This window comes from Cimex lectularius, unplaced genomic scaffold (genome assembly GCF_000648675.2).
Source record: "Cimex lectularius strain Harlan isolate CLEC.00 unplaced genomic scaffold, Clec_2.1 scaffold61, whole genome shotgun sequence".
NCBI classification, from domain to species: Eukaryota; Metazoa; Arthropoda; class Insecta; order Hemiptera; family Cimicidae; genus Cimex; species Cimex lectularius.
The window spans coordinates 601,775-629,247 of NW_019392650.1; the positions used below are offsets into that span (position 1 = coordinate 601,775).

A 27,473-nucleotide genomic window follows, 5' to 3' on the forward strand; every position below is an offset into this window, starting at 1 on the left:
ATTGGACAAATCACAAATACATTTATTCTAGAAATTTATAAAAAAAAAAGGTCTGATTAGTACAAAAACTTTTTTAATTCTGTCTTCTAGGGTTTTGATCAGAAAAACTTTGACTATGTACATGTAAGTTGTCAAGAATCTGTGATATGTCTATATGAATATAAAATTAATTAAGATTGTTCTGTGCAGACTCTGAAGAGGACGAAATATATCGTCGAAAGCTCAGCGTTGATATAATAGCACTATTTATTTTTTTGACCACAACCCTAATCGGCGAGACTATTATAAAAACTTTTCCATTCAGTTGTCTACTAAATCAGTGTATCGCTGCGTTAAAAAGAAATCATTTGTGTTGTCCACAGACCTCTTCACGTAGTAATTCGAATGAATGAATTTCTATTGCAATTTTACAGCCTTTTTTCTTTATAAACATTCCTAGTTATTGCTAAAATACTAATGGTGGTTATTGTCCTAATTAAATTAATAAGGCAAGTGAGTAAACTAATGCCATGACAATTGAATTTTTTTCAATCTGAAAATACTCAATGGGTCAAGTTCAAACTTGGCATAAACTTAGATTTACCATTTAGCTACAGGAATGCTCTTCTTTTAAATATTCACGAGAAATAAATAAATAAATCTCTTGAACTCTACAAGATCTTAAATGAATGGCCCTACTTCAAAATTGGTTACATTAAATGCATAACATTTGGAAGAAAGTTTGGGGAAAAAACTGATTCCTGAAAGCTGGGTAAGAGCCGATTGTTTATTAAAAAAATACGAGAAGCAGAGATGCTATGTTCTCCTCATACTTAATTGTTAACATAAATAAACCAGATACATAAAAGAACAAGTGTGGCCAGAATCTTCGTAGATTTCTCCAGAGGTTTTGACTTCCTCATGCTAAATTTTGGTAAAAAATGAATAAGATTGGCATCTCTGGCTAATCTTTTAAAAAGTCAAAATGTAACAATCGTACTACGAAGTGATAGCGATATTATAAAAAAATATAAAAATCCGTGAAGGAGTTCTGCTGGGTAAACACCTAAGCCCTTTACTTTTCTCTCCATGCAATAGAATTAATTTTTTTAGAAATTATGGAGCAATAGGCCTTAACATTAATCAAAAGGAACGACTTACTTAGGCTTCTGAGATTTGACAATAGGGTTGTGAAGCATACGTACGCAACATCATGCCATCACATGGGAAGGGTGCTACTAATGGGAAATTTAAGGAAATGTGAAAAATCATAGTGCAACTGCAGCCACTAAAATAAACATATTTTAAGAAAAGGTCATTTGGACTCTTTGTCCACAAAAGGTGTCATAGCATACAACGTAGTTTTTTTGCATTGTAGTGGATTTTTTTTCAATCAACACCAAACGTACTGGTAATATTTAAAAGCGGAAGAGTGCTTTCAGTATAGTTCCTAATTATATAGCCAACATGATCGATTAAAAGGAAAATGCCAAACTATTTTACAAAAGACTCTGATGACAAACATCAAGGTTCCTTTTCTGGTGCATGTGTACCTCACAAATACCTACTTATATTTAGACGACACCATACGGAAAAGTCAAAACGTTGATCAAGCAAAAAACGCAAAAGGTTTGAAAAACAAGGCTGGACTTGATCAGTCAAACTTCTATATTGAACTACAGTTTTTAGTATTAGAAATATTGACCACTTTTTCACTTACGAACACTCAGAATCAAGGTATGGTCTTGAAGAAGAAAGCAAATTCAGTTGTTACTGCCAAGCTTTCATCGTCAGGACAAAACAATCTTAAAGTCTACAGAATGACATATTTATGTTTGTGTACTGTTGTTTTCGATCGTAACTGTCCTTGGCAATGTTGGAACTGAGCCGGCTTTCAAGGAACTTTGAGATCGCCGGTAAAAATCTTAAATATGTCAATTTGTAGATATATTTAAGATTGTTTTGCCCTGATGATGACTTTAAAGTAGGTCGAAAGCTTGGCAGTAACAAATGAATTTGCTTTCTTCGTCAAGACCATACCTTGATCGAAATTGAACAACAATGCATAATATACCATAGTTAGAAAAACGTTTATTGAAATTGATTTCCCGTTCATAATGAAAATATCATAATAAAAAAATCTTATACAGTTTGCCGATAGTTAATTATCGTCGTCTGGTCTGGTACGCGCGTACGTTGTAACTCAAAATCGACTATCTTCTACTTCGAACTAGCTTACAAAAATTGATTTTTTAAAAATTGGGAGAGAATTATTTTTGGAGTTTTTTAATTCGGTATACTTGTTCTTATACAGAATAATTAAGGTTTTATCATTTTAAATTTGTATTTATTTAGAAATCGTGAGATGCGGTCTGGTGTGATGCAGGTTTCAGAAAAACATTTTCTTCATCGTGCCAACGATTCGATCTTTAAACACGCTCAAAGTGTTTGTCTTCTGTGAAATTGTGCCATTCTTGAGTGGGCACTCTCGACACGACACGCAAGATGATCTCAATAAAGATCGAAACGTTGGCACGATGAAGAAAATGTTTTTCTGAAACCTACATCACACCAGACCGCATCTCACGATTTCTAAATAAATATCGATTAACGGTCACTAATCATCACACATTTTAAATTTGGTTAACTCACTTCATTTGGGGGGGGTTTCTAAAAAAACTATAATCGTCACAGCTTTAAATAAATCGATTTAAATAGATTTACCCTATATTATTATTATTATTATTATAACATTATATTATTCCTTCTTCTCCTGGATTCTTTCCACGTTCTTAAAATTGACATAGGTGCAAAGATTTGTAAGAAAATCCTCTAATTGATTTTTTTCCTTGGGATTTTTGACCCAGTTATTGTAAAGATCAAAAATTGTTAATGAACGATGAGATTAGCAATTGATTAAAAAAGACATTGAGTTGACTGGCGTTCCTTTTAACCTTCGGTAAATCAGTACTAAGAGGGGGCACACCAGCTCTTGAGCGCGCCTCTTCTTTCCAAAAGTATCATTCAGTACATCGCCATGGCTCGTGCAACACTTGTTCTTTTCTCCCTTCTCGCTCTCTACGTACAACAAGGTAACCAAAACAGTTGAATTTAAAAAAATTAATTAACAATCTACCTAAAAGGTTTGTATGTTATATATTGAATCATTGATGGTTTGTACATCAAAGTCAAAAAACGATTTTATTTTGAAGGCAAAGAGGATTAATTTAAACAATTTTTATTATTCGACAGCAAGATATTTGAAATCTTCACGACAACCATGTCAATAATAATAATATTATGTTTTTTTAAATAATTTTTTAAAAAAGCTCATGCACAATTCGCATATCGGTAGCATTCTTACACCTGGTATGGAGCCACCAAATGACACCCTTTAATTATTTTTCATTATTGTTATTGTATTATTTGTTAGGCCTGTTTTTGAACATGAGGGTTGTTTTTAACTTTTACTTAAATAATTATAAATTCATATGATTATCTACTAAATTAATACTAGGTTTAACAATTATCAAATGCTAAATCTTTTAAATTAAATTAAACACTTATGAATACTTATTTTTAAAAACGTTTCGCTTAATTTTTGTAAGATGTTGATGACTTATTCACAGGGGACCCAAACACTTGCTGCCGTTCTGAAGTTCAATTCTCATATGGGGGGGGGGCATTCCTACACCCTCTCTATAAGGAGCCACAAAATGGCATGAATTATTTTTCCTTATCGATAATTTTTATTGTCATTTGTTTGTCCTGTTTTCGAAGATGTGGGTTTTTAAAATGTTTCAAGTTTAGACGGATATTATTTAAATATTTATAAATTCACGTATCATGGTTATATACTAAAATTTTGCTACGTTTGACTACTATCAAGTGCTAAATCTTTTAAATTAAATATAACACTAATGAATATTTGTTTTTAAAAAACGTTTCGGTTAATTTTGCTGGGATGTTGAATTATTCGCAGGGGACCCAAATACTTGCTGCCGTGCTCAAGCTAAATTCTCATATAGAGTGGCATACCACATGCTCGCTATATGAAGCCAAGTAATGACACCCATCGAGTATTTTTTATTTTGGATTTAATTTTTGGATGTAATTTTTATTGCCATTTGTTAGGCCTGTTTTTTTAATGTAGGGGTTTGTTTTAACAGATGATTTAAATGTTTACAAATTTATGTATGTTTGTCTACTAAAATTAAGCTACGTTTGACTATATTACCAAATGATGAAGCTTTTAAATTAAATAGAACATTTATGAATTATTAAAAATAAGTTTCAGTGAATTTTAATAGTTTGTTGAAAACTTATCCACACAACAATTGCCCTGTTTTTTCTTGAACATCGAAAATTGTCTAACTTTATGGTAATAAGCCAAAACTTGATGAATAATCAATTATCAGTAGCAGTAATTCATAGGTCAATGTATAAGAAGTGTTTCATTTCCATGGAATTTTATGTAAGGAATAAAATAAAATACGATGGTAATTTAAGCTTAATAATACAACGAGGAAATTATTCAAAAATGAAGAACTGTCATAGTTAATTAGTTCATCATGGACCATTGTTTAAACCTATTCCTTAATGTTCTAAATTTTAATGACCAAAATAAATTTGTAAAAATAAAATAATACATCTTTTTAAAATTGTTTAATAGCAAAAATGTCATGTGAAAACATAAAACTTTAAGCCTTTCGAAGTAAAAAAGGAAATGTGTGGTATTTAGTGATCGTTAATTAATAATTATTTAGAGATCGATATCGTGAGATGCGGTTTGGTGCTATGTAGGTTTAGAAAAACATTTTCTTTATAGTGCCAACGTTTCGATCTTCATTGAGATCATCTTCAGGGCTCAACGTGTGTGTTTCTGTGTAGATGTGTCATTGTTGTATGTCGTGTTGAGATTTTATATTGACTTTTGTGTCCAAAAATAAGGTCTACATTTTTTCCTTTTTTGTTGGTTGGCACAAAGGGGACGAGACAAATCAACGACAACGATCCATATTCTATTTTTTTCAAAATCACCTTTACTTTCTTTTCAATCTTTATTGGCATTTGAACATAGTAAAATTTCGTTGTACCTTCTTCAATTGAACAAACATACAAACGAGGAATTTGGTTGTAATGACTGAAATGAATACAGAAAAAATTTTCGAGTTATTATCTATTGGGTTGTCCGGAAAATAATGCAGGATTTTGGTATTAAACAAAAAAAAAGAAACTAGTTACTTTAAAGCAATGTTCTTTAATCAAAATAATTTCCCATACTCTCAATACATTTCTCCCAACGTGTTGGTAACTTATTAATTCCGTCTGAGTAGAATTCAGAATTTTTAGAATTGATAAAGTCAATAAATGCATTTTCCAGTTCCGTTTGATTTTTGAATATTATGTGTTGTAAGTAGTGGTCCAGGTGTCTAAAAAAATGGTAGTCAGTAGGCGAGAGGTCCGGAGAGTAGGGTGGGTGAGGCAAAGTTTCATAGCCAAGCTCCAATAATTTTTGTGACGTTACACGTGACACATGTGGTCGAGCGTTGTCATGCAACAAAATGGGCCCTTTCCGATTGACCAAAGAGGGCTTCATTACTGCCAATTTCTGATGCATGGTATTAATTTGGTTACAGTATGATTCAGCATTGATGGTTTCGCCAGGATTTAAGAAGCTGTAGTGTATTAAACCAAATGAAGCCCACCATACCGTAACCATTACCTTTTTTTGATGAGTTGGGGGCTTTGGAGCTTCTCCTTTGTCGAGCCACTGTCCAGAACGTCTAGTGTTATCGTAGAGAATCCACTTTTCGTCACATGTAACAATTCTGGCCAGAAATGGGTCATTTTTGTTTCGACAAAGAAGTGATGCACAAACATCAAAGCGCTGATTTTTTGGCGATCGTTTAATGAGTGTGGAACCCAATTTTCGAGTTTTTTCACTTTTCCAATCGCCTTGAGGTGGTCAGCGACGGTCGTTTTACTGACTTTGAGTTGCTCTGCAAGTTCTCGAACAGTTGTTTTGGGGTTTTCTTCCACCACTGATCGCAGAACATCATCATTAAGAGAGGAAGGCCTTCCACGACCTTCTTCATCTTCAAGGCTGAAATCTCCCTCCCGAAATTTTTTAAACCACCTTTGCACAGTGCACTCATTAACACAACCCTCGCCCCAGACTTGGTTAATGTTTCTAGCCGTTTGGGCTCCGCTTCGGCCGAGTTTAAACTCGTAAAAGAAAATCGTACGAAATTCTCGCTTTGACATTATAAGGATGACTGAATTATTTCCAAGTAGCGGAATGCTACAGAGGTAAACAAACAATATCATTTGGAAGAGGATTAATAAGTGTTGACATTCATACAAATGAGTAATCCTGTAAACGTAAACAGAATATTTTATATAGATTTTTTTTAATGAAAACTTAAAATCCTGCATTATTTTCCGGACAACCCAATACATGGATATTTTAAAACAGGTCAAAATATGATTGAATGATTTATATGTATAAGCTCAACTGCACTTACACATATGTTCAGAATTTAGCTAATTAGCTTACTCAAGGAGTGTTTGATATTCCACAACATTATTACTACTACATTACTACACATTCATGCTAATATATACGAATTTCAATGTACACAAAAATAGACACGAAACGTATATACCTACCAAGTGCTGTATTCATTAAAAAAAAGCCCTGGTCTGGCATTCTTACACGCTCTCAAAGAGGAGCCAGGGAATGACACCCTTCAATTGGAGCACGTCGAACAACCTTTCTCTACATGCCGGACACATACAGATACACATATTTTGGCCCAAAAGTATCTCTGTGGGTTAACCTCGCATGGCCTATTCTTAATCGACTGAAGATGATCGTCTTCTGCAAAATATATCTAATCTTTTATTTTAAGATTATTGAAAAAAAAACTTTAAAATTTGAAAAACTTTTCTTTTTATAAGAAACAGTTGTATAAAAGTTTAGACTTGCATTATCTTTTGACTACTGTTTCCTGAGGACCCAAATAAACTCTCTTTTAAAAAAAGATATCTTTTTAAATCAAAATGCACTTTTTTGGTTAAAATTCAATAGATGATTTTCACATATTGGGTTAACTGTTTGTAAAACCATAGAATAGTTTGAAAAAAGAAATATATGTTAGTTAAATTAATGTATTTGACGAATATTTTCAAATATGTAGATCGAAAATTAGGTTATTGAAAGAAGTTCGGCTGTAATATGCCATGCCTCAGTGAACATAAATTAAAAACATTGTACACAGTTCTACGTAATATATAGATCGAAACTTCTGTTATTTGTTATTTATTGAATGCTACTCGTAAATAAAATTATCATGATTTATTAGTTTATTGTAAATAACTTTATTTAGAACAATATATAGCTGTTAAAAAAAAATGAAATAAAAAATAAAATGCGAAACGAACTAACAAACTCGACAGTTGTTGTTCATGTTATTTTTAAGACGTTTTTTTTTATTTTTTCAGTTTATATAAAACTTTATTTTGTAATTTAGTTTTAAGTTTTATAGTTTTATTCCAATGGGAATAGATGATTGGAGTAATATTCCATCGATTCTATGATTGGTAAAATATTTTAACATGCAATTTTACTATGTTTTCCTAAAATAATGATTTCCTTGAAAATAATCATAGCGACGACAAGAATCCAACAATGTTTTTTCAAAATATATATAGCTTCTTATTTACATAGCTTATTTGTTTATCAGAATTTTCTCATTAAATTATTTAACTTGTAAGTTACAACGTATATGTCCAATTGAATTATGCATTAGATTCCCTTTTCAAAGTCTACTAGCTATTTATTATAAATTTGTATTGAATATAGGAGAAAGAAAAAGAAGAAAAACAAGTTGTTTTAACAAGAATACGGTGGTGCATTGTGCGTTATTAAAAACTGTGTTCTTAGTTTGTATAGGATGCTTATACAACTCGAGAGGCTTTACCGTCTCGCCTTTTAGACCTCTTTCTCAATCAAAACATAATTTTTCGTACTCTAATTTTCAAGCATAGTTTCCTAACTAAAAGCCATGTTTGACGTAATGTAGGAGTCTAACAAAGGCTATCGTTAGGACGAGTTAACCCACTTGACCCAACTTCCATGAGTAAGCACAGGGAACAACGAGGTACTCTTCATACGGGCCAATTATTTACTTAATTATCCGCCTTCTTCTTCAATTAAGCTGGACTTTTTGGAGCGTAGGTGTTGTATATTTTCCCTCGCGACAAAAACAAAAAACCCTGGGTGATTTAGAACCAATTGTATGACATCTCGAAAAAGTCGGTTTGTAATTGTTTTAAGGAAATAGCTTGGCTGAAAATCTTGTTTAGACAAGTTTGTCCAACCTGCATTCGTCACTTTAAACTCGTAAATAGGCCTACGGTCTGTTACAAGAAGCCATAAAATTGAGTTTATGCCATGGCATTTGTCCTGGGACTCGTAATGGGGATGTTTTAAGGAAGACACTTGAGTATAAGGTGAAACCAACTAGACTTGGCAGAACCATCATTTTGTCCAAACTACATTCCTTTTAAACTCGTAAATAGGTCTTTTGTGGGTTACAAGAAGTCCGATGCTAAGTATGGCATTAGATAAGAGATGGTTCTTACGGATGTTTCAAGGAAGATATTTGGCTATAATGTAAAACCAGTCCCCTCATTCTATACATACCGCATTTTTCTTTTATAGCGGCAAATAGGTCTATAGTCCCTTAAAGGAAGTCATAAAGGTAAGTTTACGCCATTGCATTAATCTTAAGACACTTGGTTATAATGTAAATCCAGCGATACTAGCCTGTACCATCATTTCCCAACATTGTTCTTTTAAACTGGCAAATAGGTCTATAGTAACAGGAAGTCATAAAGCTAAGTTCACCCAATGGCACAAGTCTTAAGACGCTTACTGATGAAGTTTATTTCTCCATTTATCTTTTCCTATCTATCAATACAAAGGCCCACCTGTCAACATGTTTGTTTTGTGTTTGTTAATTAACAACAATTAATATATATCCTTGTTATAACTTTTTTTCCCTTTCAACCACCCCGCCGTACCTGAGGAAGACCCCATACCGGCGGACAAACGCTTTAAGTTAATCGAATTTATGAGGGACTTCAAATAAATGGGATAAAATTACTTCTCAACGATCTTTCCTTCAGGCGAGACCGCTGGCCGGTTTTCGAAGGGACAATATTTTCATTTTGAAAACCTAAAACAAAAGGTCTTCTCTTGCTGATTTCCCCTTGAATATTTACATTTTCGTGATTTTCTTTTCTATATATTTATATTATCTAAAAAATTACTTACTAAGAAGAGGAAAACAGCCCAGAACCCTAAACCTAAACCTATTTAATTATTCAATAAATAAATAACGGTAATAAAACTCTAACAATAACAACAATATTTAGGACTTAGTAAGCAGAATAAAAAGGGACTTGTTCATTTAAGCGTAGGTGAGACAAAGTCTTTTAGTGCTGCAAATGATTTGGTATCACAGACTAGTTTATGGAGATTAGGCCGCCATTCTGCTGAGGTGATGGTCTTTCGCAAACGTTCTCTTTCTGCATTGAATTTAGTACTGCTGAAGAGTTTATGTTCGGCGTCTTCTTCAGTGCTGCAAACGGAGCATAAAGGGCTGTCTCTTTTATTAAGTTTATGGAGATAGCTTGCGAAGTTTCCATGTCCTGATAGCATTTGGTTGGATTCTTCCTTGTTATACCTATGAAATATATCTTACTAAACTTTTTCCGTGTGCTTAATTATCAATCTTCCTTAACTTAAGTATACGCTTATCTAACAATGAACAATTTATCTGGCTTTCTACCTACCTAATTATCCATAGTAGTCAGATTTGTAAATGTATACCACTGGGTATATACCTAAAATCTACCCCTATCTTTCTGTCATAAATATTAGCCAAGTAATCAACTTATCTGCCTGTGTTTCTGCGTTCTTAACTGCCTGTTTGACTGTCTATCTATGCAAAAATATCACAAACGATTTAAAACTTTCGTTCCTTGTAACCATTTGTTTCTTCTAGTACCTACATTTCAGTTATTGTTTTTCCCTTTTTACATTTCTAAAAGATAATTTTGCGTTATATTTTTTTTTAATCAGAGAAAAATCGTAATGTCCCATGTCTGTAATAGTTTACTCGTGTGATCGTCGTATTACTCTCAAAGCTGAGCCCAGGAAGCCTCTTTTTAAGTCCATTACTCATTGTATAAGAGTGTGAAGTCAAGGAAGCAAACGTTTATTAATAAAGAATTTTTATAAATTAAAATAATTATTTAATTTTTTTAAATACTTTTCCCTAATGTATAAATTCGAATTATTGCACTGTTAGATTGGGCGTTTATCAAGTTTGGAGATTTCTCCGAAGAAGAGGCACGGTTTTTCTTTTCCGACATCCTTCGGCAGTTAACCCGGGATTGGAACGGTCACGTAGATGGACACGGTTTTCCGCCGTTTCAGCCCCAGCCACCCGCACGGCCAGTTCTTTATTTAAGAAGGACCGTTGTCGGAGACCCAGATATGGGTGGTCTCGGTTACGAGCTCGTAACGGAGTCGCATAATGACGAATTTCCACATTCGGGATATGCACTAACGCAGATTTATGATTTGAAAAAAACGGCCCACGACGAAAGTCCGGGCAAACCCGTACTTAAGTATATTAGGCTGACTTATTTACAGCTTTGGGTCAAAAAAACGTATACTCCGCGTTTGAGAAAAAGAGAAGGAGCCAGATATTAAAAAGTCATTGTTTTACTACTGATTTTCACACGTAGTGTGTCAAGATGTAAAACATTTTATTAAATTTTTAGTTTATGTTAGAAAACATTTACATTTTTTATGTATATAAAAAGTAAATATACTTATTATTATAATTTTATGTATACTTATTAACATTTATTTATACGTGCGGGAATTTACACTCATGATAAGCACTAATATTTTTTTATAAAAGACAAATAAACCATTGAAATTCATGTTATACAACATTTTATTAAAAACTATTTGTTTTATTCACTAATTTCGTGGTCCGCTTGACCAATTCATACATTACAATTAATTAAGGTTTTTAGTTGAGATGAAAAAAAGTTAATGGTACGAGCGAGATTCGAGCCCATGATCCCTAGATACGCCGAAAACTCATCAGGTGGGGTTGACATAGGAAGTTGGTGTCCGAGTGGATCGAGATCACGATAGCGCAAGTGGTAGAGCAGCGGCGTATCTAGCCGAAGATCGTGGGTTCGAATCCCGCTCGTACCATTAACTTTTTTTCATCTCAACTAAAAGCCTTAATTAATTATTTGTTTTATGTTGTAAAATATGAATATCAATGGTATAGTTATGTCTTTTTATAAAAAATATATATATTCTGATGATGGATGTAAATTCCCGAAACGCCAAAATAAATAAAAATAACGTATTTACTTTTTTATTTAAAAACTCACATGAAACTGTTTTCTAACATAAACCAATTTAAATGACAAATTAATCTTAAAAATTACATGTTTAAAATAAAACAATTTAAAAATGTTAATGTCAAACTTTCTATTCTCAATCGTCAAGAATGTATAAATAAACTGAATTCATTTTTTCAGCCTACGTCAAATTTGCTACGCGAGAAACAAGACACTAGGAAAAATTGAAAATGCACATATAAAGAATTGTTCGGCGTTAAGTCCTCATGCAAGGCAGATTTTTTCTATAAATGAAGATTTTTATAAAAACCAAAAAGAAAAGAAAAATATTCTAACGGTTTTCATACTAGCGTATAATTTTTTTGTAGATTTTTATTAAAACTTGTTTGTTTTCCTCCCTGTCTTTACATACAGACCAGCCAATTTTATTACAAACAAAGCAATATATAAAAAAAATTTAAATTTTAACCCCTTTATTTTTTGTAAGGTATCTTTTTTTATTTTAAAACATTTTTTTTTTATACCGCAGATATACAGGATATCTCAATCAACTTTTTTTTCAAATACATCCTTATGTTTTATGTTGCATATTCTTACAGTAGGTGGTTTTTTATGAAAGATGATTTTTTAAAATTGAAATCGGTAAAGGATAGATACAATTTTTTTAAAAATTAGGAATTCTTAGGAGTACCTTCTTTCATCTTAGCCATGCGGCTTGTCGGCAAGTAAACTTTTCTGTTTTATATATTACCTTAAAATAATATAAAATTTTAAATAAATAAACTTAATTTTTTTTTTAATAAAGGAACAGAGGGATAGGGGATCGAAGTATTTGATATTTGACCTTCCTGTTTTCGCAATCTTGCTAATAGCGAGATTGAAAAGCGAAACTAACCAAAAAATTCACATAATTAACACAAACAACGATTGACCTTGTGAAAACTAGTTTTTCATTTATCGTATAACATTTCCAGCTTTTAAAGGCATACCTCATGAATTTTTGAAAAATTGCGCAATTTATATGGTGGACATTTTCTGGCGGGATTACTGTAATTGGCAGCTTAAATCGTTCACAGCCGTGCTAGTTTCATTTCTACTTGACAAATAGGTCGTTTAAAAAGCGTGTAAACAGCCTTCGCTCACTCAGAATCGGCCTCAAGATCGCAATTCTGCGGAGATTTCAAGGAGGAAGGAAACACGAAACTGTTTACACCGGATTTCCATCCTACGCATCACTAAACACACTGTGACTTGTCCCTCGATTAGAAAAATCGTTTAAAACTATTTAATTTTTTAAGTTTCCTGAGGATGACCGTGAGTGTACACTACAACAAAGAATTCTTTGAAGTTTGATGGGGATTTGATCGGTGACCCGCGACACTCCCAGTGTTCACCCTTATTCACACACATATATATACATAACCATTTATCTTTTCGTTCTTTTACCTATATTGAAGTAATACATTAAATAAATCAATTTAAAAATATATTTCCGGGTTTTAAGGTGTCACAATTAGCCGGAACCTCGGTTACGGAACCGTAATGAGCGTTAACAGCCATGACAACAACAAGAAAAAAGTAAGAAAAGTAAAGAAAATCCAATTTTACCGGTTGTTAAAAAAATCTTTAATAGGAATTGTTTAACGCCACTTTCCATTTTGATCCTAGGGACGTTTTTGGATTTTCACCGGAGAATAATCAACAGTGTTTTTTCCGTTTTTTTTCTCTTCTGCCAATACAAGTGCCATACCGATTGGTCTCAGCCTCCAAAATAAATTGGCCTTTTTTTCCAATTTGTTCAAGGGGCATAAATAATTTTCTCCCCAGAAGAAAATTGACACCCATTATCATTACAACTATTCACCATGTTTTAGTTGTAATTTTTACTGGTTCAAAGTGCACACTTTCCAAGATTAAAACTTTGTACTTTGTGTGAAGCAGTGTTTATTAAGAACAATTATGGTATGTCGTCGTGTGTGTGGTTGAGACAAAGTACAATATGTATTCATACAATATATATATTCTGTTTGGGGCTGTGTTGTGCGATCTCTTAATTTCAAGTCTCTTTTGTAAGGTCTTAAAGGGTGGTGTGCGTTGTCGGCAATATCTTTGTTAGTTCTGTCTCTGGTGGATGTTTTATATTATTAACGGCTTAAAATCCAAGTAATCTTAGCGTGAAGAAATATCGTAAGTTTTTACTACTAGTATAGTAATTTCAGCCTAGTAGATTTATTTGTTTTTATAATATTGTAATTTTACTTTAAAATAATTTCAATTGTTATCAGTGTAAAATATAATGACTCATTTTAAATTTGTAAAAAAACGAGTTTTATTTTTGTTTTCCCCAATAATATTGATGAAGATTTAAAAAATGTTAAATTATAGAGACCACATTTCTCTTTATGAGCTCAAAATACAATATATAATCTATAGCTTAGTGACTTGTTTAAAAGTCAAACTGTATTTTCTTTCTCACACAACTCTCAGAGCGTTTTTAGTCAAAAGACACAAGCTTTGAGTTCATGAAAAATAATCCTCTAGATGCAGTTTTAAAATCGATGTTGTAGCTGTCATATTTCAAAAAAGAGGGTAGCGTTAGAGATTCGTTTTGTATTGTAGTATAACTTTTTTGGGAGCAATGTTTACTTAGCTGATCCCTCCATTCAATTTGAACCACAAAATTGCCGAGTTATAAGTTTGGATAAATAATTAAAATTTAATACCTTCCCCCAACCAAAAATTTCATCGATTTCAATTAAACCTTTTTTAGTGATAATCGCTCGAAAATATATTAGACACGTGTCTGAGCGTTCTTGTCCTAGGAGCCAAGCAAAAAGTTAAACATAATTTACATTTTTTTTAAAATATGGTGTTCTGAATTTGTTGTGTGTGTTTATTTCAAGTAACGATTCGGATTCTTTTTAAGCACTCTTTAAAGGGCTTAAATACGAATTTTCATCGGAATAAAAAACTGGATTTTTTGGCTGAATTCACTAAGGGGGGCAATTTTTTATGGCCAATGTTCGGTGTTCCACTTAAAAATTCATAACAGCTCTGGATTTTATTCAAATTCGTTCTTGTTATATCCGTACAAAAGTTGAATTTCTCTCCTTTCAGAATATGTCAACAATGTTTAGATGGTATGTCAATCTAAGTGAGAAAAATAAGGAAGAAATCAACAAAACATCTCAAACGTTTTATTTTATATCCGTAGTTCTAATTTAATAACGGAGGTTGGGTTTGTGCCACCACGTATATTTTATAATCTTCTAATATATACTTCTAATATTTACTTCTAAATAAAGTTTAACCCTTTAAAGCTTCCTGTAGATCAGTGATGTGGTTTCAAAGTTATCGGCTAAGTAGGATCACCAATTTAAATTAAATATTTTTTGATGACAATAGGTCGAAAAATATTAGACATGCCTAAGCATTCTTGCCGAAGCGTTCAGGAACAGAAAAAAAAATTTTTTGCGTTATTTTTTTAATTTGTTTTTCTGCCTTTGTTGTACATGTATTTCAATTTTTTAAATCTAATGTTGTATGTCATTATAAGTGAAAAAATAAGGATAAATTCAACCAAACCACATCTAACATTTCATTTTATATCTCAGGTTCAATTTAGATACGAAAGCAAGATTTATGACATTACAAGTAGATTATAAAGTTTTAAATTCTCATAAAGTTTAGTGTATAATGGTGAAGTAGTTTCAAAGTTATTATAATTTTTGTGGTTTTCGAAAAAATCGAAAGCACGTGAAAAACAAACAACTTGACACATTTTTTCTCAAAATTGCGTGTTCAGGTGCACAAAACGAATATCAACCTTGTTTCTTGTTCAAAAAAGAAATATTTTAACCTACTTTGATAAAACACGAAAATAAAGATATCAAATATATATCAAATAAGAAATAGGATACATAATAATTATTTTGTGCCAGACCCACGGAGCGAAGTAGCAAAAAATAAATACATAAGCTTTAAAAAATCTACTAAAATTGTGTCAATGTTCAAAACCATTTTTTGAAAATTCCAATGCTATTTTATGATTTCAAAGTGTTAAGTCCTCCGCCTTTTTAATTTTTTTTTTTTTTAAAGGAAAAAATTGATCCATGACATATTGATATATCATTTACAACCATAACTTAAATGTCCTGTGCCTTGAAAAAGGACCCATATAGGCTCGAAACGTAGGGCAAATTACACATTTTTGATTAATCAGTGTTTTTTTTTAACTGTAACATTCACGAAGTTAAACTTCGTGAGTGTTACAAGGTTGAAAAATATTAGACGTTATTATATTATCCTAGTGTTCAATTGGCAAAAAAATCTAAGTAGGCTAAAAAGAGAATTTCAAAAGAGGCATGCATTTAATGGTGATGGGAGGGGGGAATTTTCTCTATAAAAAAATGTTTAAATAGTATATTCACGTCTAAATTAATACAATAATATAAGTTCTCTGTTAGAACTAGGATAATTTGTGAAAAATCAGAACAAATGGCAAGTACCAGGTGATAAGGAGTCACCATGATACACCATTGGTTATTGACAACTTTGCATTTTTTTCTTAAATATATAAATATACTTAGCTACGATGCCAATTACAATACGACAACATAACCTAACATGACCTTCTTTTTTAAGTAAAAAATATAAAAAAAAGATTGCACACATTTACATATATTTGCCTTTTTTACACAGTCTTGCCAGGCGTCGCTTTGTTATATTTCTCGTTACGCGTTTGTAAGTCTTGCAGTAAACGTGCTTGTTCAGAAGCTATGACTCAATAGGAAAGCAATAAATAACTAAAAAAAGGAACAATGAAACGGCGACGATAACCATGCGAAGGAAAATCAGATTATTTCTGCCCAGCGCCGTTTCGAAGCTCGTAAAAGAAAAGTCACCCCGTTTATGAATTGGACAAATCGCGTGAAAAACTCCGTAGAAATCGGTGTTAAGCACTTCATGGCGGTCTAAGATGTGGAGTTTTCTGTACACAGGATCAAACGTTGTTTCAATATGTCTCAGCCCGGAAAAAAAACTATTGTCTTTGTGTAGAATTCTCATAATCAGTGTTAATTGTCTGGAACATATTTTCGTTCCTCGATAAAGGAAAGAGATGGAAGGAAATGTTGGATAGGCAATATTAAATACGATTTAGTCTTTAGCCTTTTTATTACCATGAAAAAACACATTTGTTGCATCACAACTGCTGTCTTTCAGTTTCTTAGCCAACGGCTAAAAACACCCAAGTTTCTTTAATTTGAAAACTATATCTCGCGACCGCTTATGTGACAGAGTGATTACACAGGAGACCCTACTATTGAGTAGTTCCACGCACAGGTGTAAATAAACAAATTAATAAACGTATGATTCTGAAGTCTAAAAACCTCATAGCATCCATTTTCCTATCGTACAGTCCTTGCTTATAATTAGCAAAATCTGAGGAGAATTGCACATTCTCTCCATCCTGCATTTCCGCAATCTTATCCCTGACTACCATTTTGGGTTGTAACCTCATTCTATTACTTAGCAGTGCCATCGAGTAGTAGACATAGCTACAGCTATTGAGCTAGAAGAGTGCTGCTCCGTTGAATTCTTTTTTCGAAGGAAGCTTTCGAACGGGCATGGCACCCGGGACTGCAACATGATCCTAAAATCCTACTTGACAAGCATATGCTTTCAAGTCATCAGTGATTCCTCTCTATTGCTCTGGACATATATCCATCTCTAATGTAGAGTCCACTTGGAACACACGCAATTTAAAAGTCAATAACAACAGACGCTTCTAGAAATGGTAAATGGAGGAGTGAGTGTGTTGTTCAATATTTTTAAAAAGTCAGACGCTTCTAACACTTTTTAACAAACGATCAAAAACTTCAAAACAAATGCCTGATTAATATCACGATTCTGTGACCCATTTGGACATACCTTCCACCCTCCAACGTATCCAATCCGTACAATCCAAAATCCTCCGAACCATCGTCGATAATACTTTCGATGTAACCAATCTTATCAATTCACTATGACCTAAATATCTAATATGCCGTTTAGATAGCCAAAAATTAGAAGTTTCACAAACAATTATCCGAGTCACATGAACAGTCAGACACCTTTCATCCCGCACCCTTCAAAATAATCCTCCCCGTCCACTGAACAATCACTGGCAAAAATTAAATGTATATAATCACTCGATTTGTCTAATTCTTTTATTAACTTTGACTTCCAAAGTTTTGTAATGATTTTTAATTTTTATGTTTTCAGGAATGAGTCTTCATTGCTACGTCTGTTCGAGTGACCGGGAGTCGACGTGCAGTGATCCTTTCACCAAAAGAGCACACTCGTAATTTTTATTTCATTTTATAATTTGTTGTGCATTTTAAAATAATAGCTTGATGAATAATGTAATATAGTAAATACCAATAGTGTTCGAATAAGATAGTTTTTGCTGTTCTTGTTTTACTTATTTGCTATTTTTGTTTTAAAGGGTGGTTGTCCTTTTTAAATGAACTCGTCTCGTCTTAAACAGGAATTTTGCTCATATTTTCATATCATTCTCAAACGTGATCATGAAACATGGCACGAAACTTGCCTCTTAGCTCGTTTTCTGTAAATATTTCAATTGAACCTTTAATTTAAAACACGCTACGTCGTAAATGTACTTTGTGTGGGCTGACAATTCCGCCAATCTTGTCTTTCTCAAAAACACGTTGTTGCGGAATTCTTCCGAAAAGTTATACAACAATAAAATATTTTTTATACAAATGTCTGTTATAAGCTTCAATATGTTTCAGCAGGTTTGTACTAACCGATTGCGACCGATCGAAAGCCCCTTCGTCTTACTCTGGGAAAATACCTTTCTGCAGGAAATTCAAGTCTTACGGCGGTAAGTCATATTTTGAATATGTGGAACCTTTGATCCGATTTGATTAAAGCAAAAGTTAGAAATTTAGGATTTTCTATATTGGAAAGTATTTTCTCTTATTTTAACAATGTTAAAAAATCTGGATAAAAAAGCTTTCTAGATTGTTTCCCTTTTGTGCCAGTAATTTCCAACTTTCCTGGCGTACTTTTTCCGCTTTTCCTCCTTTTGTGAATATCCGTCAATGTACCATGAGAAACGTGTCCCTTATGCATTGCTCATTGTTTGGCCGTTGAATAAAAGCAGGACCGGCCATCCGCTCATTTTCGATACCGTTGGTTATTAGAAAAAAATCCAAAGGAGCAAACAACCCCCTGGGTCCCTAGACAAACTGACCGGAAGGCGATGAAAATTAACCCGATGAGCCGTGTGGGTGGTTAAAAAGTAGTTTCCTCCCGTCCGAATAGGGCTCTTCTTATGTTTTGTCTCGTGTTCCTAACCAATTGTCCACTTTGGTCTTCTCTTAACCCTTAATAGCCCAACAAAAGAAGCCGGATCTAATTAAACAAAAAGATCATTTATTAACCCCTTCCCTTTCAACTAACTCTAATCGAACTAAAAATCGACAAATAAACCAACCCAGTTAAGAACTGAAAATCCAAATAAGGTCTGCTTTTTATACATCAATCCTAAAATATTTTATCAAAAAGAATCATCGTTTATTACGGCCTTGTAATGCCCTTAAGACTCACAAAGATAATTTGTCGACGTAAGGACAGTTTCTTAAAGATCTGTAAAAAGATCTGAACGGATGTCGAGCTTCCTTCTAAATTTGCTGTTTTTGTTTCTTACGTGCCACGGCCGGCATGATTCCACGGCTTAATTGTCTTAAAAACAACTCTATTACTTAATAATACAAAAAACCCTAGCCATCCTTTCTTATATTTGCGCAGGCGATGATCCTGGGTTCGATTCCTGCCTTTTTTTCTTGGGATTTTCTTTTCTAATTAGAAGTTAGGTTATTTCTGATATATTCAGCCAAGGAAACAAGATTACTTAATTACAAAAGAAAAAATAAAGTCTTGCCAAATAGAATACTAACATTTGTGCGACGTTAAAAAAACCATCAGATTAATAAAAATGGCTATGGTGGAGTGAATATATAATTAAAAGAATAGTTGCTAGTCAAATTTTTAACACTATCAGCCTTTTTTTAATCAGGTAGTAAAAAATTATTAAAACTTTATTACAAGTTAAGATTTTCATCAGTTCAACAAATAAATCTGGTTCAATTCACAATGGTTGAAATTAAACTTCACCCAGAAATATTTTCTTCCTAAATTAAAGATAAGGATAAGTTCGAATATTAAAAACTTGAAAGAACTACCAAAAAAACTTAAAAACTACCAAGTTCCAAACTTAATAATACTCATAAAGACACACTTAACACAGAGGTAACCAACTTAACCAAGAGGAAAACAATGTATTAAATACAGGTTAAAAGTTTGTTCCAAAAACATGACTAAACTACTAACACAAAACGAAATTACTATCTCTCGGTTCAACGCTTGTTTGTAGTAATAGAAAAACAAATATAAATAATAAATGCGCAGAAGTTCTAAAACCAGACTTGATAAATCTAAAGAAAAAATTGAACATCCCACAGACAATTAGGTCAGTGCTAAAAAAATAAAAAGTAACAGCAACGTTATATTAAAAGCCAATAAGGGAGATAGTAAAGCTAATATTGAGCACCAAAAATGCATTCTTAAAGTTGAACAGTTTGTAAACAATGTTTGTAAAGAAATAAAAACTTTCAACTATTTTTTTTTAATGATCATTAAGAAGTTAACAAACTCGAAAACGCAAATTTTATAAGGTAAAGCCAAAAGAAAATAAACCAATAAGACCAGTAGTGTCATTTTATAATTCTCCATGCCACAAACAACTATAGACAAAAAAAATTAGAATCAACAATTATTCAGAAATCGTGAGATGTGGTCTGGTGTGATGTAGGTTTCAGAAAAACATTTTCTTTATCGTGCCAACGTTTCGATCTTTTATTGAGATCATCTCCAGGGCTCAAAGTGTTTGTCTTTCGTGAGTGACCTGTCAACATGACACGCAAGAATGGCACAATTACACAGAAGACAAACACTTTGAGCCCTGAAGATGATCTCAATAAAGATCGAAACGTTGGCACGATAAAGAAAANTGAAATGCAGACAACACAAGGCCCTGAAGATGATCTCAATAAAGATCGAAACGTTGGCACGATAAAGAAAATGTTTTTCTGAAACCTACATCACACCAGACCACATCTCACGATTTCTGAATAATTATCGATTAACGGTCACTAATCACCACACATTAAACTCAACATTAAGATCAAATTCACTAGTTTTCGTGGTCCGCTTGACCAGTTAATATCTTTCAATTAATTAAGGTTTTTAGTTGAGATAAAAAAAGGCAGGGTCACGAGCGGGATTCGAACCCACGATCTTTGGCTAGATACGCCGCTGCTCTACCACTTAGTGGCCGAGTGGATCGAAGTGACGATAGCTCAAGTAGTAGAGCAGCGGCGTATCTAGCCGAAGATCGTGGGTTCGAATCCCCCTCGTGACCCTGCCTTTTTTATCTCAACTAAAAACCTTAATTAATTGAATTAAGATCAAACCTAATTTCGGTGTTGCCTAAGTTTAAATTAAATAAATTTATCTAATGTTTGGGTTTTAGTGTCATTTGACGTTACCAATTTATTTATGATTATTCCCGCTAAAGAACGAGCTAAATTAATAGAACAGCTCTATAAACGAATTTGTCAGAACGAGATGTACAACTTTTTAAACGGTTTGTGAGTAAAACCATCTTTTTCAATTATTGAACCGTCAGATTTGCTAACTTAAAAGCCTTTTTAGATGCACAATTGAAAATTTTAATACTCACCCAAACTTATATTTCTTCGGGAATAGATTTCACTAATAAAATGGTCTATTGTAGTAAAACAATAGTTTATTATATTTATAAGTTAGATAAGGACGACAACATAATATGTCGCGTACTATATGCGTATGTAATCTAGCTGGATGGTCTTGTGCTAATTGAACTGTTATCGGCACTTTGATCAAAGGATGTCTCTGCCACGCTTATCTTGCCTTTCTTGTCTTTATTGAATTTCCTTGCCAAGAAATTAAAGTAATAATTCTAATTGAGATGAAAAAAGGACTAAAGAAGTTTGGCTGAAGTACTTATCTATCGAGATTTCATCGGCTATAAAGAGTGGCCATGATTTTTTAAAAATAACGACTTTTTTACCCTGTTTACATTTCAGAAATAGCTAATATTTTTCAATAGTTATATTGAAGTGAAGATATCGGCCACTGTGGCAGACCGCGAAGGCCGGATCGATTTTACGCATGTTGAGAATGAGCGCCATGCCACGGTGTGCGGCGAAGAATGAGCAAGACCGCAATAAATCTTTTCCACTGAAAATGCGGTGGATTACAAAATATTACCGAATGCCTTTTGACAATTTGACAATCGAATTGTCTCGATGACGGCACCGGAGGAAATGACAAAGAAACTATGTGGCCTATGGAAAATATATAAGAATGACAACACTTGAAAGTAGCTCTACCCTTATTAAGGATATTAAGATTGACGTAGACGCCACGGTAATTAGTGCGGACAGGCTGAGTAAATTAGTAGGAAGAAGAGAAATGGCGAGCTGACCCGAGGCTATCTAGATCACACAGGAGGGACATCTATTAAATAGTTTATAAAGCGAAAGACATGTCAATAGATAACTGGGACAGGAACAACTACCAAATTTACACCATTTACACAAGATTGAATAAGAGAAAGTTCATTCCTTTTTTTAAAAAAGATAGTTCCTACTCACAGTAAGGTCACCCTTACTGTGAATAGGAACTATCTTTAAAAAAAAAAAAGGATTGAACACCGCACTCACTCCATCATTCATTATTTCTAGAAAGTTCATTACTTTCATTGCAGTAATCGTAAAAATTCATATCAGCACATCGTAAAAAATAATGATGTATTAAAAAAACGTTATCACTATTAGCTGGCCTTAACATCTTTAAGAAAAAGTGTTGCTGTCCATTGTACTTTTTTTTATATTGGTATCAAACTGTTTCTGTTTCTAGTTTAGTTTTTGATTAGGGATTCTCAACAATTATGAATAAATCTTTGATTTAAGAGTAACATCTCTTATATAAGAGGTACAGTTTTTGCAATAGTTTTACAAAGTTGTCAGCGGTTTTTGGAAGAGACAAACCGCTGTGATGCCATCTTAAACGCAGTTACGAAACATAACCCGGCAGTTCATTTTGACGATAAGTCATCTTTTTCAGCCTTCACATTAGTGCCCTAGTTGTTGGAACATGTGTTGGTGGAGAGTTGGGAAACATTTGTCTTCAAACAGAATCTCATTATTGTCCAATTGATATTTACGCCGTGCCCGAAAAGAGGTGCGTCTATCTGAGTCATCCCAGAAGACAATGACGGCCTTTTTGAAATCCTCGTTAATTTTTTGTTTTTGTTTTACCTGGATATGTTGTTTCTCTGAGGCCGACCTTTATCATAAATGAAGTCATTCTTTGTAAGGAATAAAAATAGAGACACTGGGATTACATATTGTGAAATTATGCGAAAACATGGTCGGAATTCAATTAGTCCATTACAATTTCGTTTTTCTTATTTCTTTCTACTCATCAGAAAATGTTAGTTTTATCTTGTTGCCTTTTCCGTTCTTGTCTATGTTGTACATGCCTTTCTTCTTTATATTATCCTCTTTACGGTTGTTTTCTATTTTCTTTGTTTCTTGGTTCTTATTTTTTTTAAATAAACTTTCCACCAGTTATCTTTTTATATTTTTATTTACTTTTTTACCGTTTTTACTTTTTTTCTAATCCCTTCATAAAATTTTATAAATTTTGTCATGTTGATTTCTCATGTTCTTGTCTAGATGTATAACCCTTTCTTCTTTCTCTTAGGGTGTTTTCTAATTTCCTTTATGTTTCATGTTTTTTTTTAAATGAAGTTTCAACCACTTGACTTTTTTTTTATTTACTGATGGTGTTTTGAGTCCTAATTTTCTTTCAGTCCCCTTATCAGGTTTTGTTAATATTATCTTGTTGGTTTCTTTAGTTCTTGTCTACAATGTATAACCCTTTCTTCTTTCTCTACTCCTTTTCTTAGGGTGTTTTCTAATTTAATTTATGGTCGTTGGGTTGTTATTAATGAGCTTTCAATCAGGTTCATGTTAGTGGTTGAAAAACATGGAAAATGGTCAAAATACAATAACCAATATCAATGTAGTCGAGTAAAATTTTATTTATTCTTTTCTTTCTCTTCGTCAGGCTATGTTAATTGTATATTGTGGATTTCTCCTGTTTGTATCTAAGATGTGTATAATTTGTCTTTCTCTTCTCCCTTTCTTTGGTTGTTTTCTAATTTCCTTTGTGTTTCTTGGTTTGTTAAATGAATTTTAATTAGATGATTTTTATATTTTTATTGGCTATTGCATTTTCAAGTGCTAATTTCCTTCCCTTCCCCTCTTCAGGTTTTGTTAAATTTATTGGTTTGATCTGTTCTTGTCTATAATTTATTTATCTTTCTTCTTTCTCTTAAACTTTTCTTTATATTTTTTCTTTTTCCTTCTTAGTTTTTAAATGAACTTTTAACTAGATGATTTTTATATTTTTATTGGATAATGCATTTTTGTGTACTAATTTCTTTCCTCACATCAGGTTTTGTTAATTTTATTGGTTTGACCTGTTCTTGACTACAATTTATTTATCTTTCTTTTTTCTCTTTTCCCTTTCTTTGTATTTTTTATTTATCCTTCTTAGTTTTCATTTTTCCTCTTACCACTTTCAACCAGTTGATTTTTATATTTTTTAATTACAAATAGCATATTCCTAATTTCTACCGGTCCCCTCATCGGGCTTTGTTAATTTTATTTTGTACATAGATTTCTCCTATTCATATCTACTATATGTATATTTTTTCTTCTCCCTTTCTTTGGTTGTTTTCTAATTTCCTTTATTTTTCAAGGTTTTTTAAAATAAACTTTAATCAGTTGATTTTTATATTTTTATTTGTTAATTCATTTTCAGCTCCTAAGTTTTTTCCAGTCCCCTCATCAAGCTTTGTTAATTTTATTTTGCTTCTTCTGTACAACCTTTTTCCTTATCTTCTCCTAATTGTTTTCCAATTTCCTTTACATTTCTTGGGTTTTTTAATGAGCTTTCAGCTGCTTTTCTTTTTTATTCATTTCTATGTAGTTAATTACAGTTAATCTTTTGGCTGTCTTTAATTAAGGGTTTTCTTAATGTTGAATTATATTGTTTGTGATACTGCATGGTGTATGAAAAGAGGCACCCTATTATTCCTGAACTAATAACAACTTAAGTTGCTTGATTTATTCGACAATCTAAATTATAATTTTGCCAAATGTGATATATAATAATAATATAAATTTTATTGCAAAAAAAAGAAAAGTTATAAATGGCACGGCATGGGGATCCGTCTGCTGGAGGTTGATTTACATTTGACTTAAATTTTAGGTCGGCACAGAGAAAAAAGAACAAAATAAAACAATAAAAAAAGATATAAAAAAAGAAAAAATTGATCATTAAATAAATATTATAATTAATAATTTAATTTTTAATAATTACATTAATTACTAACAAACTTTATAAACCATAATTTTGTTCGTTGTTTAATTTACAATAAGTATAGATTTATAAATTATTTGGGCCAGCAATTTGGAATGAAAAGGCTTTAAAATATTCAAAAATTAAATTCTAATATTAACTCTTGGCGATAGTGCCAAGCATGGCGCGCATCCTTGATTAAATTTTTGTAATCATTAAGCAACAAGTCAATAAGCTGTGTCTTATTCAATTTAACAAAATTTAGATGCAGAAGTCAAATCTCCAATAGGATAGTGCATTTTGCAATAAAATGCCCTATGTCTTCTTTAACATGGTCATTGCATAATGAACAAATTACATCATTTTCTATAAATAACATGAATGAGTGGTCTTTGCTGTTTAAGGAAATTATAACAAAACTGTGAATTTCAGTGAGGAATTTCGTGAACAAGTCAGATCAACCTTGTGTTTTTTATTCTATAAGGAACTTTACCTAGATTTTAATATGTTTAACCTAACTAAGGACAGGTCTAAAGGTTTGTCATTGGTCGGGTTAAGGTGGTTATTCAAAATCAAAAATCTGCTTTATCTCAACGGTGCACCTTTTCAGGCTAGAGAAAATGTAATTTGTAAATGTGATATATATGTAAGAAATTAATTATCATCTTGTTAGAACTTCCCCCTTAAAACTTCAAAATTGAATAATCAAGTAAAATAAGCACTTGAAATGGATAACATAAAAGTTGAACTATAAAAGAAAAATACTTACATAAAATTATCTGGGGTTGTTTGCCAAATAAAAAAATGGAAAATATAAAAAAATGAAAGTTTTCTTATAAACATCTTGTCGATTAAATAAATACTAAATAACAAATGAATAAATTTAAAAAAACAAAGGCCCTCCTTGATGTATGGAAATCAGTCAAACACTTTGACAGACTTCTTACACTCAAAGGAACTCAAAGAAATATACCTAGCAAAACAATTTTCAAAAAATGAAGATACAAGGAGTAATATTGGAACAAAGAACATAGGTGACTAGTGAAGTCATAACATAAAAGACACAATGTATACTTGCCAGCCCTGAACAACTGGTAGAGCATAAAGACAAATCATTAGAAGATAAAGGAGTGTTCTGTTGCTGTATAACAAGCTCATAAAGAGTCATTGAAATGACAATGCAAAGAACGGGTACAAACCTAAGTTACTATTATATTGGCTGGAAAATAAACAAAAGCCTGGTGTATTGGTTATACATCACAACGGTCAAATCCCTGGTCACAATGGTGGGGGGGGGGAAACACTGCAGATTTATAAAACAAAAACAATGTCTACAAAGAATAGCAACTTATCATCCTTATGATGATTATTATTCTTTTAAAAAATTATAGGACATAGGTCATTCTTGATCATCCTGATCTTCTTATCCATAGGCGAGTAACCAGTATAGCAATACTACTAGGAGGAAACTGGCTAATTATTACCTGTTAAGCAAGTACTCTATAAATTATCTTTAATAGGTAAAAAAACCTATTAAATAACTCATATAATTAAATAAAATAAAAAAAAGAAATGTTCTCCTATTTCTTACTATAGTTGGTACACAATGGATTGAGGTTCCTGCATATCCAAATATATTTCTAAATAATGTTTTTAATATGTTTGTTGAATATTATTTTAGGTTCCAATGATGATAACTTGGTAACAGTAAGATCATGCACTTGGGTAAATGAAGGTGAAAGTCCGTGCTCACAACACTTACTCGGCCCACATATCAGGGTTGAATCATGCTCCTACTGCGACGAAGATAGCTGCAACAGTGCTTCAACCATCTTCTCAACACTTCTTATCTTCCCTGTGACTCTTTTAGTCTCAAAGTACTTGTAGGATAATCGCCTGTGAGGGAAAAAAGATATTTCTTAATTGCCTGTCATTTGTAGCAGATAATTTTTTTTTTTTAATGAGTCTGCAATGTTTGTATATTAATTTGTTACTATTGACGTATAGCATCAATATATAAGTTTACAATTTGGACTAACTTCTTTTTCCTGTAATGTTATTTTTGGGTTTTACCTTTACCAATGTTTGTATTCTTAATCATATTTTTCAATCACACTACCCAAAGGTTTTTCAGTCATATTTTATTTACTGTATTGAAATTTTGTTTTTGTAAGCTTAAAAAAATATAAACTTTAGCTTTATATGTCCTAGCGATATTTTTTCTGCATACAACTGTTTCTTTGTGGGAGGTAAATCCAAATCTATATAATCTATGTACATAAGATCATAACAACCCTAATACCCCCCCCCCCAAAAAAACTCAACAATTATCAGGTTTTCCGTCCAAATTATGTAAATAAAATTTTTAGCAACATGTAATTTAATTATCAGGCTTGGTCAGGTAAATTGTGTAAAACTCTTTATTTTTGTAAAAATAATTTCTGTAATTCTTTTTGTTGTAGTAAAAACATATTTTACTTTTAAACTTA

At 32.3% G+C, this 27,473-nt stretch overlaps 1 protein-coding gene across 2 annotated transcripts; it reads left to right on the forward strand.

The window, feature by feature from the left end:
• Positions 1–2,971: 2,971 nt before the first annotated feature.
• LOC106660951 lies at positions 2,972–27,292 on the forward strand. Of its 2 annotated transcripts, none has more exons than XM_014384028.1 (4): positions 2,972–3,071; positions 17,707–17,785; positions 18,237–18,328; positions 26,666–27,292. In XM_014384028.1, exons 1-4 carry the CDS (start codon positions 3,017–3,019, stop codon positions 26,869–26,871), a joined length of 432 nt encoding a protein of 143 aa, XP_014239514.1. In that variant the 5' UTR covers positions 2,972–3,016; the 3' UTR covers positions 26,872–27,292. The 2 variants fall into 2 exon arrangements, with proteins under 2 accessions (XP_014239514.1, XP_014239515.1); XM_014384029.1 differs by having other exon boundaries at positions 18,240–18,328.
• Positions 27,293–27,473: the final 181 nt, after the last annotated feature.